The sequence below is a fragment of the Actinia tenebrosa genome, unplaced genomic scaffold, assembly GCF_029948245.1.
Source record: "Actinia tenebrosa isolate PJP-AT-01 unplaced genomic scaffold, QUT_ActTen_1.0 PGA_scaffold6__47_contigs__length_16458017, whole genome shotgun sequence".
Lineage (NCBI taxonomy): Eukaryota > Metazoa > Cnidaria > Anthozoa > Actiniaria > Actiniidae > Actinia > Actinia tenebrosa.
This window is the reverse complement of record NW_028292583.1, coordinates 16350587-16364923: the sequence shown is the minus strand read 5'-3', so window position 1 is coordinate 16364923 and position 14337 is coordinate 16350587. Positions and strand designations below refer to the sequence as shown.

The following is a 14337-nucleotide window of genomic DNA, read 5'->3' as shown; positions in this document are numbered from 1 at the left end:
TCCTACCCCCTTAGGATGATTTTGCGCTTCATCCGGGTATCACGGAAAAAGACAAGTTTAGGAAGATTGACTGTACGTCTTGTTTTATCAGCGAAAAAAATGGGTTTTTAACTCAAGATCTTTAAATATGGACCAAATACTTAAAGGAATAGTGGCTTCAGACCATCCAGAAGACGTAAAAAAGATACTGATACAACAACTCGTGTCTAAATCAGCAAACGAGATACCGGAAGAGCAGTGTAAATCCATCTTTGAGATTAGTTCTCAATGGATGGCCAAAGAAAACACAGTTTTTTTGAATGACAGTGGAAAATTAATCCTTACTTCGTGGGCAAAACACCACAAAGAAGTCTTCCAGAGATTTTTTACGGAGGAATATTTATTGAGCTATGTGGAAAACAGTCAAGAAATGAGCGTTGCATCGGTGAATTACATCAGAACATCGTTTGAACTGCTCCAACATACGACTCAAATATTTTCACTCTACACAATAGTTCGTCATCGTGCTAATATTTGGATTAGCCAGAAGTCTGATATAGACTTCTGTGCGTCAGTTTGTCGTCTTCTTATAGAATATAACCATTGCTGGCCAGTTGGGGACCATCTTGTCCAAACGTGCTTTTCATTACTGTATTGTCTTGCCAAAACAGATTTACCAAAATCCTCGAAAGAGGAATTGAAAACTTGTATAAGAAATGCTGGATTCGTTGCAGCCTTGATGAATCGTGTACTGATGGAGAATCAAAATTACATTTTACCTATTTTAACTGAGTTATTCAAAATTATTTCCTCCCATGGACCAAACCCATCTGTTGCTGTTGCATCAGTTGTGCAGTTTTTTACCCCAGAAGTGATTGACAGTTCCACTAAAATGGTGGCTTGCAGTCCATCAGTGTCTGATGAGAACCTTGCGTTAGCTTTAACTCGTATGATTAGCTGGCTGTCTTGGCCTGGGGGAAGACGAGTCGATCAGTGGATAATATGCTTTTTACGGGCTCTCGCTATGGCTAAAAAACACAATATCCTAATTCAAGTCACTCTTGAAAAACTACCTCAGGTAAAATAGAAAATAAGGAAAATATTTAAAAAAGATAAAATAGAACCCAATTTATGTACAGACAATTAATTATATTATCTATTATATATTATACATCAATTTAATTTTGAAATAGACAAAAAAAATTTTGATTGAATTAACACAAAATACATTGTATAACAGAATGCCTAATTGATTTTCTCTATGAACATTTATTAGTATAGATTCTATCTTGAGGTTGTGGTCATCAGCCTAGACTTGTTTGAGGCTGAGGTATTTAATAATGTAGTAAAAACAGTGAAACAAGTAAGGGTGATGATGCATAAACTAACCAAAAGTAGATGGGCTATGAAATTATTAGAAAAATACATGTATCATCTTGACTATAACCACTAAATCAAATTCTATGTTGTCATTAAAATATCTAACAAACATACAGTTTTAAAATCAATTTTTTAACTGTAACTGGTAAATATAATTTTTACGTACCATTTCTGTCTTTTTTAAAGAATTTTGTAATTGAATTTGGAATTTAAAAAAATAATCTTTCAATGAGTGAAAAATGGAATAATCTTTAAGAACCCTTCACACAGATAGAGAAAGATGTCCAATGACAATAAGATTGACAGACTTACAAGCAATCAAAGCAACAATGAGACAGACAGACAGCAGACAGGCAGGCAGACAACAGACATTAATGTGTAGTTACAGATAGGTGAAACCTTATATTATACAATATATTATTTAGGAGGTCAAAGAATTTCCTGGGATCTTCCCTGATGTCTTCACTTTATTTCATTACAGGTTTTTAGTAGACTGTTATTTCCAATGGTCAGAGACAGTACTATGGGAGTATTATCACACATGCTCCTGAGCTTCAAGCATTCTCCACAAGCATTTCATTTGGTAAGAAGGTTGAAAAAACCTAGTCATAATAGACCTCCTCAGCTTGGCGTAATGTTGTCCCATTTCAGGCCACGTGTCATTCCCTTGAGAATAATATTCTTTGTTTGAGTTGTATCCATATTCATGTGTCTTCTCAATGATGTGCAACCGACACAAACCTTAAACAAAGAAATGATACTTTATGGAATATGACACATGGTCTGAAATGGGAAAGCATTACGTCAGAGCCGAAGAGGTCTATTGCGTATCACTTTTCTGAAGAACTAAGATAATCATAATCATAATCATAATCATAATCATAATCATAATCATAATCTTCAAAGTACAAAGATCTAGAAATAGAAATTTAAAAAATGTGGGGTATGGAAACAAAAACCATACCTATTGTCATTGGGGCACTAGGGTTAATTCACAAAGGACTAGAACAATATGTCAACCATTTAAAAGGGGACATCTCTATCACAGAAGTACAGAAGATCGCTCTTTTTGGAGCTGCACACAACATTAGAAAGACTCTCATGATTATTTGATTTTTTTTTGATTTTTTTATTATACCTCGTATTGTAATTATATCCTTGTTTTCCCAAGGCCCATGGATTGGACTTGGTAAACTAAGAATTTCATGAGCAAATTTGAAGCAAATTGTAAATGAAGATAATAAGATGAGAAGATAAACATATAATAGTGTATATACACTAACAAAGCTGTGGTGCTCTAACACTGTTCCCTATCATTTTAGATTGTAGAAAATGTCCCAGATTTGGTTAAAACGCTGAAGAAAGAAAACACTGCATCATCAAAGGCATGTCTACAGACATTAGCTGAGTTGATGCACATTTTGATGTATCAGCATTCTGGCTTTCCAGAGCTCTATGGGCCTGTGTTGGATAGTCTACAGGTATTCTGTCTTATATTGTAATCATATGAAGCTAGCTAAAGCCCATCTTTATTGTGTTGATTTTAAGTTCCTTGTTTGTGTGTGTGTGTGGGGGGGAGGGGGGTAGCATGGCAAACCTATTAATAGGAACTATTCATCCAACAATCCCTCCTTCCATTCATCCAACCATCCATCCATCTCATCCCCTTCATTCATCTGTCTGTCTGTCCATATATCCATTCATCCTACCATCCATCCATCCAGCAATCTATCCTGTCATCCTTCTTTCCATCACCTATCTGTCTGTCAAGCTATCCATCCACCCATCCAACCACCGATGCATCCATCCATCCATCCATCCATCCATCCATATTAATCTTGCCCATCTAAATGTCATCCTAAAAAATAATTATCTTTCTTTCATTTTTCCCATTTCATTTTTGATTCCTATTAGGACTTCACCAAGCCATCTGAAGCCATGATCAAGAAGTGGCTGGCCCAGGCTGCATGGTCTGCGCAAGCATTCAACCAGATACCACCGTCCAGAATGACGCCCAAGTCAGAAACAGGAAGAACAGGACTGGTCAACCTGGGTAATACCTGTTATATGAACAGTATTATACAGGCTTTGTACATGCTGGATGAGTAAGTACATACAATGGTAACAAATCTGTCTAGGGTGGGGTCAGGGACATCAAGCATGCAATATTTAGAGTATAGATGCTTTGCACCCTCACATGATGGCAGTCATGACTGGAGGGCAGGAATAATTGAATCTGGCCTAATCTGATTTACATGAGAAAGAATTCAGTTTCCCAGGGTAAAAAAATGCTCTATTTTTGTGCCTCCTGTCATGGCTACCATCACTTGATGGGGCAAAGTCTTTATTTCAAAATCTTGGAAGCTTTAATTGGAATGTATTAGCCTGATCTTGAGTCTCTGAAAGTGTCCCCTAGTATACAACAAGGAAATTACTAAATGAGTTTTTTTAAATGCTAGGTTTAAATGCTTACTTATGGAAAGGAATACCACCAGAGCTTTTGAAAAGGTCATTTATCGGCTGCAGGAACTGTTCGTATTTCTCAAAATGTCACAGGCAAGTGCACATATATTGAGGCTAGGGTATTTATCATTCATTCCACTCCCATAATACTCTCATAAACATTTCACCATATTCACCACTGGTATCCCAATTAAAAATAGCATCTTCCCTTAGAAATGCCACAGGAAGCCCGACTCATGTCCTGGCTTTTTTTCACAGCGTGCCGCATTTTCCCCATCCAAGTTCCATCATGTGGCTCGTCCCCCATGGTTCACCCCCGGGTCCCAACAAGATTGTTCAGAATTCCTCAAGTACCTTCTGGACAGAATCGAAGAAGAAGACAAGGTTGTCTCGAATTTAACTGAACTCAAAGAAAAAATCCCCCATAGGCAACTACATAGTAACATTATCGAGGACACGTTTGAAGGGAAACTGCTGGTGTGTCATCGATGTAGACGCTGTAACTATGTGTCATACCGTGAAGAAGTCTTCATTGATTTACCTCTAGCCTTTCCTCAAAACAGCACCTGGGTGGATCGAGACTTATCTAACGGACCAGGTAAACCTCTTGTCGACCAACCAGCAGAAAACGCCAACATACCTAGCTCCGATAGAAGTCTAAAGGGGGGAGATATCGGCCAACGCCCATCGGTACCATCAATCTCATCCAATAGCAAAGGCGAAAGCGAGTCTAGTTCAGAGTCAGGGCCCAGTTCTCCGACCAATAACTATACACTGCCCAAGAGCTCTGGATCTCAGAGAAAGGTGTCTACCCATGGAATAGGAGCTGAAGATCCTAGTATATCCTTGGAAGAAATGCTTGGGTATTTCTTTGAACCCGAAATTCTTGAAGGGTCAAACCAGTATCACTGTGAACAATGCCAAAGCTTGCAAGTAGCCGAGCGCAGTGTCGTCATCTCTAAGGCTCCAAGATTCCTTGTGTTGACTCTGAAAAGGTTCTCTTACAATGTGACGACACACCAGAGATCAAAGATCCTACAGAGTGTTACATATCCATTAAAATTAAAACTGTCGAATAATATCATCCGAGTCAAGGAAGAGGAAGCCAAACGTGGCTCTCCTGTACTGGAGGAGCGCCATACACCCCCTATAGATAAATGCCTGAACGATGAAAAAATGGAAGCACCGCCTAGTAAGTGCACTAAACAAGATTTCGATTGCGCACCTCCTAGCGCACCAACGGTAGCTGATAGTGCCTCTAGTGCGCTACCACTAGAGAACTTTCCCTCAGAAACTATGTACGCGCTAACGTCCGTTGTGGTGCATTCTGGGGTGTCGTCCGAGAGCGGGCACTACTACTGTTACGCGAGGCCCTCGGGTCACGTGGTCCAGGATGATGACGTCACAGCCAATGAAAACAATGATAAAAGTAGTGGCGGTAAAAAGCCACTTCATTTGGTCGGCACGGACAACCATTCTTGGTGCTTGTTTAACGACAGTAGAGTATCGTCCGCGAAATTTGAGACTTTCTCGGAAATCACCAAACGATTTCCCAAGGACACTCCCTATGTGTTAATCTATAAGAACATTAGTAAATACACTGGTTCAGTTCATGGACCCAGTGTGTCTGGGGTAGCCATGGAAACCAAGGAATGTAAGATCAGACAAGATCTTCTGGATTTGGTCAATCTTGACAATCTACTTTATCTGCAGGTTAGTTGAGATGATTTTGTATGACTGTTGGAGAACGTACCCTACCGTTTTGTATCGTTCGTAGTGAGGCTTTAATAGATCTGGGGGTGAGGGGGCGAGTGAGCGTATTTTGGCACTAGTTTCCCGCTATTTCTATCAAAGCCATCGGGAGAACCATCTAATCGCGCACAGCATGCTTACTCCAAGTTTTAACTGCCATTTACCATCATAAGCAAGTTTCTGTTTCGGTCTATTTATATGAAGCATTTCGTGTCGTCAACATGTTGCACGCGACAATCGCGAGGAAAAATCGTACCGTGTATTTAGAATTTGGTGTGATTAGTTATGACAGCGTTATCGTTTTTAGCTGTCCTCACATTTTGATATTCATGAACAACGATGCACACAATTTGTTGAAGCCTGTGGCTACGCAACAATAGATCACCTGACACCTGACACCTATTGAAATGTGCAAGTACAGCGGTAGAAAAAAAGCCATTTGAGTGCAGAAAACCGATTAGGCTTCTAAATTTGGAATTGAGCATGATAATAAAGCTACTGACATCGTTGTAGAATATAGTGCATCTACCCGCTTCCGTAATTATTTCAAGGAGTTCTGAAGCAAACGTTTTCCACGATTCTATTTATTTATTTTTTTATCCATCTCTTCATTTATTCAAACAATATGTGTTTCGAACGGTATAAAACATATTTGGTAACATTATTCTGCTATAACGTTTCCTTGTCACACTTCACATAATAATGACCCCAGTTCGTTGAAGTTTTTTATTTCCCTGCCCCCTCAGACGCCGGAATCTCTTGCCTTTTGTAAGTCGATCAGTGTTGCGATAATGGAAGTTGTCACTGATAAAGATCACACCTTTTTCCAGAACATATACTTCCCCTTATCATAAAGTCAAGAAAAGAAATTGTATGGTGTTAATAGCATCGGTGATCACATTTGATAAGGGAATTGAAAAAATATTTAGCACAAAAAGAGAAATTGCTTTCCTTTTTTTCTTTGTCCTAAGATTTTTTTGTTCTTCCTTTCTAGTAACTTTAATAGTCAAATTGGTTCTATATTGTATTTATTGTTATCAACATCATAGCCAACCACGCTATATTGTCTCTTCTTCAATATTATATTAATAAGTCATCGAAAAACTAGAATATTCTATCCTCCCCATCTGCTGAGCCATCATAAATCAACTCAAAAAAGAACAAGAAGGTGAACATTCTACATTGAATTATTAGACTGTATTTGCTTATTCAGGATGTGTACATCCCTTCTAGTCTTTTAATTTCTTTTGTACAAAGTGTATCTGTTTACGATCAGACTTCGATCAAGAAAACCGGAATTTTTTCTCGAACAGGATGTACACTAGCGAGCACTATTGAATATCATTCTCATTGCTTTCAAGGCTTCGTCATTTTCATGTATAATTTAGTTTGCACTTGGTCACACTTGCTCGAGCTGTCAAAAGCCAGTCTGTTGTATTTAGATTGATAGCCATTCTGTTTGTTTTTTTAAGACTCCTGTACTCAAGTACCGGAGACTTGGTTTTAGTGAGAATCGTTGTGTTTTGTCAGTGACCAATATGTGGCGCGACTGAAGTAGTCTTACAAGATAAAACCCGAATGGAATATGAATGAGACAGGAATAGGGCTTGATTGATTGAATTACATTTGCCCAGCCGCGGAAGAAATCTATCAATAGAGAGTTTTAGATTTACGTTCACGGCAAACGTGAAACGTCAGTCGACCAGTAAAAAATTCTTTTAAATTACTGAAAAAGAATCGCAAAAAAGTCCAAGTAGTAGAAAAACAAAAGAGTATTTGCGCTTGGTGTGAAGGTTTGTAAAAGGTAAAGTAAAATACACGAAAACTATGAAAACGTGGTCACGTTTGCCGTTTGTGGGGAGGAAAAAAAGTCAATCTAAAACTCTCTAATGAACGAAAGTAAACGAAAAAACCTTAATATTCTGCTCAGCTGGCTCTGAAAAAGAAAACTGATAAAACTTTTGTTTGGGCGTTATTTTCCCCATTTCAGACAAAATGCCCTTCCCTTATCTTATTCTGAAAACGTTTGTATTCAGAACTGTACGTTCGACTAAACTGTCAAGCACTCTTGAAGTCGTACTTATTGCGGTTGCTTTTGTCTTTTTCTTCTCCGCAGGAAATTGAACATGAGTCGCGCATGCTCACTAAACCCAAGTTAACGCCCTCAAGATCACGTGATAATGATGATGATGACGACAGTGGATCTTCAAACAGCAGTTGTGGCCCTGGGGCAGGTTACTCGACGCCTTTCAATCGATTTATCTTCTGACGAGCATATACAGACAGACAGACAGATAGACAGACACATCTTAGTACTATCAGGCAAGTCAGGAAGAACATCTTGCTATAGTCTATAATGGTTCTGGGTTCTAAGTTAATACTAATTCAGTAAATGAACTAGGACCAAGCCGATTGCGGACTGAGAAATATAAAATATAGAGGAATCAAGATACTGAACTAAATAAATGTAACATGGGGTCAAATGGGATTCATAACGGAATTGTCATCATCGTAAAACACAGAACACTATGTGAAATGGTTTGACCCCTAAAAGATCTCCCCACCCCCTGGATCCAACCCTATCAACCAAACCTTTTTTGGGGTTGCGAAGTGTAGCTATAGTTATTATGGAGAAAGATGGATTGTAGAAAGTTAGTTATTTAAGAAATATTAGCATCTTAGAAAAGTAGTTATTTAAGAAATATTATAGCATCTTTAGAGAAGATGTCTGGGAATTTACATAAAGCATTATCATAATAACTTGAATTGTTTAACAGTTCTAACTTCAAGAAACTAATATTGAATTGACAATAAATTATTTGTTAACGTTATGAAAGCTATAGACTTTACTTAAGCATTTTAGTGGTCCCCTTAACTCCTAAAAGTCACCCCTCCCTCCTTCACTCTCGCGAGGTTGAACGCTAGATAAGTCTCCTGTAGTAACGGGATTGTGTATGCCCTCATTTGAGTAACAGCTGTTCTTTGCTTGCCTGATTACTTTATTATATTTCCTGTATCACATGCATTTTCCAATTTCACTTCCATGATTGATTCTCACACAAAAACTCTTAAGACATCAACCTTGCGCATGTGAATTAGGATACCGTTATCACTAATACTGAAAAGCAAACAAACCGATAAGAGCATAGCTCAAATGTTATTGACTCGGGTATCTAAAATCATACGTTTCTATCTTCGCGTATTCACGACTAAAAAGAAACGTTCAAAATGAAACGATAGTATTTTCGAATGTTGAAATTCTTGAGGAATTTTAATTTTTACTTGGTTTCATTCTGCATGCTCATTCTGCATGCTCATTCTGTTGTTTGTCCATCGATTGAGAACTCATTTCACTTTTCGACTGAGAATCCTATTGAAAATACATCAAAGCCGGTAAAAAAGTTCATTAAGGTAGATCAAAAGCATGGTTCAAATAAAAAAAGGTCCCTTTTATCAGTCAGAAGACTTCAATGGCTTTAATTTGTTATTCTTGTTTCTTCATTTGTATTCAGGGGCAATCCAGTTTCGCAGCTTCATATCTCCAATAAAGTCGTACAGGTGAATGGGCTTCACAGCTCCAACGGTCTAGATATTTCCCTCGTAACAAAAACCCCGGGTGTTTCAAAATGTTTCAACGTTTCATAGAATTAACTTATATACAAGAAGAAAATATCGAGGTCACAATATATATTTAAAGGAGTAAATGAATGAATTTCGGTTCCGTTGACGTCGTGTGACACCCACCCATACAGTCATTTTATCCGGACACTAACTTATGTGGGTGAAGCATTTCAATATAGCTGTCGTCATAAATATAAAACTGGATTTATAGTACACCAATAGCTGGTTTTCAATCATTCCCAAATGATGAAATAACGAAAGACGCGGCGGCCATGTTCGGATGATGTAGCAAAAGAGATGTCCTTATTTTCTTCATTTATTCCTAATTTTTTCTTCATAATTTTACTTCTAATTTCTAGTCGCAGTACGTAATTTGGATTTTTCTCGTTCTTTGATAATAACTGCTTTACTTATCCACCTTTTTTTTAAAAAAATACGAAGGATTTACATTTTGCTTGGTGTCCACCGAAGTCTGTTTTTATCTTTAGATTTTTATTCTGATAGTAATATAAATATGTTTTTCCCCTTAAACTTCCCATTTTCTTTCCTCCATACATCAGATCAGATGTATAATTATTGGTCAAATCTTAGTCGAATCGATTTTTAAATTTCACTTTGACCTGATTGTTTATCGATTTGTATTTGAGCTTTAGTTTCACCTGTTCTCTTTGGCTTAAGGCAGCCCAATATGCTAAATATAATTAAGTAAAGAGCAGCTAAGTAAGGCTTCTCAGTGTTTTTCATTCATGCTAGAGTTAAATTCGCTGAAGTCTATTTAAAATAGATCAAATAGGAATTATTTCTTTATGATTTCCAATTCATTTGATGTTGTCTAGTTATTTTGCTGAAAAAGATATACTGTCTCCAGTCATAAATTATGAGGATTTCCCAAAGGAATACCGTTTCTCATACTCACTTTGAAAAATACTATCAAATTTTCTCTTTTTTTCACCTGTCCCACATTCATTCTTTCTTTCCTTTGTCTGCCACTGAAGGCGTGAGTGTTTGTGAACAAAATTCACGAATATCAAAAATCCGTTAATTCACTATCCATATGCAATTTGGTGCAAAATTCTCACAGCAGTTTTGGTAGTTAAACTTATGTGAACTCCTGGCGAAACGAAGGAAGAATTTTTACAAACGGACTTATTTAAAACCGTTTTTCATCAATATTTCAAGTCAATTTATTGTATGCCCAATTTCTTATTTTCTGCGCCAAAAAAGGCGGAAATCAACTGTCAAATAGGTTTATCCCACTCCATATTGAACTGTATGCCGTCACATTGCTAAGCAACTCCCCCGCTACTGTAAAACCTGCCCCTTCTATGATTGGCTCTTCGGAGCGGTTGTTTAATGTATGCATATGGATGACCTACTGATCTTTCGTAAATTTATATTCCGAAGAAGAGCAGGGTAGACTCGCTCGTCAAAAATAGTGTTGTTGTCAAGGACTTTGGGTCCTTTTAGCTTCCCAAATGAATATAAGACTATCTTTATGGTCTTTGGTTATTTTTACTAGTTTAATTGGAACATTGGTGGCATCTGATGTAGAAGAAAATGCCGAAGAGTTAGGACCGTTCGACCGAGAAGACGGAAAGGGTTTGAGTAATATTTGGGCAGTTGAAGTCGATTCTGATGATAATTCTGAAGTAGACGAAATCGCTCGTAGTTATGGGTTCAAGAATATTGGTAGAATAGGATCTTTACCAGGACATTATGAATTTGTTCGCGAGGAGAAAGGCACACGAAGTAAGAGAAGTACGATGACGCTAACGAAACGGCTGATCGCTCACCCAAGAGTCAAATGGGCTCAGCAACAACGGATCCTCGAACGAGTGAAACGAGACTTTTTCGATGCGTTAGAAGCGAGCGAACAAGAACGAGACAAGAGATATTTCAACGATCCGTCCTTCCCTCAGCAGTGGTATCTTAAAAATCACGGCCAATTTGGTATTCCCAAAGGTAATGACATTGGCGTACTACCTGTATGGAAGAGAGGGTACACTGGCAAAGGAGTTGTTGTCAGTATCTTAGACGATGGTCTAGACCATACTCATCCTGATCTAAAACGAAACTACGACCCCAAAGCCAGCATCGATCTCAACAGCAAGGACGATGACCCATTTCCCAACGATTCAGACCCATACAACGCTCATGGAACAAAATGTGGAGGGGAAGTTGGCGCTCAAGCAGATAACGAAATATGTGGTGTCGGAGTCGCGCCGAATGTTAGTCTTGGAGGAGTGAGAATGCTCGATGGAACAGCTACAGACTTGCTTGAATCTCATGCCCTTAGCTTCAAACCACAGTACGTAGATATCTATAGTAACTGCTGGGGCCCTAAAGACGATGGAAAAAACGTTTGGAAGACCAGGACCACTTGGTCAAAAAGCATTGAAAAATGGAGCGATGAAAGGCCGAGGAGGTAGGGCATTTTGGTTTGTTTATTTTTGCTTCAACGATTGAATTATTAGAACATGTTTAAAAGCGAAAAAAAGAGGTCTAATTTGAGCATAAATTCTTAAGATATTATCACTAGTTCGATCTTGGTGGCCTCCTAATTCTTCTAGAGTTGTTTGTCCATAATATCAGTGACGAAAAATCTCTTTACAAAAATATAAGAATTTGCGGTCATATATAATTCAACAGCAGTTGAATTCCTTCGTATCATGCCTAATTTTTCACTGACATATTGATCTCAGTTTTATTTATTTTTGTCATCCCTAACCTAAAATTTCTTTCTTGATCTTATTTACCAAATTGAAAATCATTTATCGAAAAATTCTAAAAATTTCCTACGAGGAAAAAATGTCTAGTAAAAATAATTCTTAACATTATGGTAATTTTTTTATGCTGTCTTCCCTACGTGGGTGTCGGAAAGGGAAAAAGTTTAATACCCTTTGTCATTCCCGAAAACATCTTTTAGTTTGTTCTACTAATATCCCTTTAACTCCAGCTGATTTTCGTTTGTATGAGCTCTACTTCCACAGCAAACGCAAACGATCTTGTTTTTTATTTGATTTTCAATTTTTTCATCTCCGGTATAGGTAATATAACTACTAATGAAATTATTTTTGTTTTGTATTATTATTCAATATTTAGCATTTGAATCATTTTTTGGGGGAAAAATTTGATTAGAGGCGAAAATGTAACTCCAAGCCGCAGTCAATTGGTTTTCTGTCAGCACTTTGTTGGTTTGTCTTTGAAATGAGAAAATATAATTGAAAAATAGATCTAATTATTTTTGTATTACTGTAAAATTCTTTTTTGTTTTTCTATGACCAATAATATCTCTGATTCATGCCCTTTTTATCTTTCTATTCGAGAATTAAATTTTTATTTTTTACACATAAATATTTATTTTTTCTGATCTTTTGTTATATAAAGAAATGTAACAAAAACAAACTTAAGGTGTCACTTATATTTTTGCTATTTTAAAGATTTTCATGTGCCTTTTTGACTGTAATCTCTTTTATTTTCTATTTTCTCTTTATTTCAAATCTTATAGTCTGACACAAGTGTCTTACTAAGAGTTACAACTATTAGATAAAAGTAAAACACAAAATATGCCTTTTTCAGAAACAAGATATTTCTAGAGAAAATCTTATTTTAATTGAAAAGTTTGAAAGCATTATTTACCTCAGGCCTTTGAAAAAATTCTGACAAAGATTGTATCATAGTAGTGACACAGATTGTTGACTATACTAAGATTGTCATAAATATTAATTTTTTTTATAAAAGCCTTTTGGTTGTGTACTAAAACCAGTTGGTTAGGTATATTGATAATGTCTTATCTTGTGTATCTTTTAGGTAAGGGATCCATCTTTGTCTGGGCAACAGGAAATGGTGGTCTTGTAGATGATGACTGTAACTGTGATGGCTACACCTCAAGCATATATACCATTTCAGTAGGTGCCGTCAGCTCCTATGGCTTGTCCACATACTATGATGAACAATGTTCATCTACCATGTGTGTGACATTCACGGGAGACAGCCATCGAGGTGGTGAAGAAGAATTTGTTCTTGTGACAACAGACCTCAAACAACAAGTGCACCAAGAAATTCCCGCGGTACGTCGTCAGCAGCTCCCCTTGCTTCTGGTATATTTGCATTAGTACTTGAAGCCAATCCCAACCTCACCTGGCGAGATCTCCAGCATATCGTAGTACAAACAGCACAGGTGACAAGCCCCAAGGATGAAGGATGGAGACGAAATGGTGCAAATGTCCTCTTCAATCATAAATTGGATTTGGACGTTTAAATGCCTCCTCACTCATCAATGCAGCATTAGGATGGAAGCATGTTGCTGAACAACATGTTTGTAACGTGAAGGGCATTAAGCATGAAAAATAGGCATTTTGAAAGAAATGGAAAGCTAGTTGTACGGATCAGGACAGATGGATGCAAGGGGAAAAATAATTGAAATAAAGAAAACTGGAACATGTCCAAGTGACTGTCTCCCTGGCTCACCAACACAGAGGAGCCTTGAGCATCAGCATTCGTTCACCAATGGGAACTGACAGCATGTTATTGTCCAACCCGTCGTTACGATAGCTCCTCAAAATGGGTTGGACAATTGGACCTTCATGACGGTGCAACTTCTTGGGGGTGAAAATCCTGGCAGGATGGTGGGAAATCACATTCACTGATAATTCTGATTCCATGAATAAGAAGAGGGCAACCTTTGACATGGAAGAAGAAGAAAGACAAGAAATAAATTCTCGACGTAGGAAGAAGGCACATCGAAATGAAATACCCTTCCCATATGGTGCAGGCTATGAAGTAGAAAAGCCAAGGCAGTTCAAGCGGTCTGAAGCAGAGGAATTAGCCAATAATTATGATAAATTTCGCGACGAAATTAGACATGGAAGATTTGGTGGTGACTACATGAGAGATCAAATTGCTTCACAAGATGAGGCTCAACAACTTGAAGATGTCCTACAGGATGAAGAAAACTTAGGAATGTATGACCAAAAAAGTAAAATAACTGGCTATCTAAAGTCCCTTTCTTTGACTTTATATGGAACGGGAACAAATAAGGATATAAAAACATGGAATAATTTCAAAATAACATAAATAAGGTTCTTTGCTCAGTTTGTCACACTAAATTATTGCTATTAAATTTTATTATAACTATATATT

The 14337-nt window shown here is 37.4% G+C and overlaps 1 protein-coding gene and 1 pseudogene across 2 annotated transcripts; both read left to right on the top strand.

Annotated features, from left to right (window-relative positions):
• The first annotated feature begins 29 nt into the window (after nt 1-29).
• LOC116288308 (ubiquitin carboxyl-terminal hydrolase 38) lies at nt 30-8410 on the top strand. Its single transcript, XM_089039440.1, has 7 exons — nt 30-1057; nt 1841-1942; nt 2682-2840; nt 3274-3464; nt 3819-3915; nt 4081-5535; nt 7691-8410. Exons 1-7 carry the CDS (start codon nt 128-130, stop codon nt 7841-7843), a joined length of 3087 nt encoding a protein of 1028 aa, XP_088895566.1. The 5' UTR covers nt 30-127; the 3' UTR covers nt 7844-8410.
• A 2167-nt stretch (nt 8411-10577) lies between these two features.
• On the top strand, nt 10578-14271 carry LOC148906225 (PC3-like endoprotease variant B pseudogene; annotated as a pseudogene). The gene is made up of 2 exons (XR_016121599.1): nt 10578-11620; nt 13006-14271. The product of XR_016121599.1 is annotated as a PC3-like endoprotease variant B pseudogene (transcript).
• The last annotated feature ends 66 nt before the right edge of the window (nt 14272-14337 follow it).

Coding starts and splice junctions, on each gene's coding strand:
- LOC116288308 (XM_089039440.1), top strand. CDS start 128: ATGGACCAAATACTTAAAGGAATAGTGGCTTCAGACCATCCAGAAGAC. Junction 1,058..1,840: donor CTCTTGAAAAACTACCTCAG/GTAAAATAGAAA, acceptor ATTTCATTACAG/GTTTTTAGTAGACTGTTATT. Junction 5,536..7,690: donor ACAATCTACTTTATCTGCAG/GTTAGTTGAGAT, acceptor TCTTCTCCGCAG/GAAATTGAACATGAGTCGCG.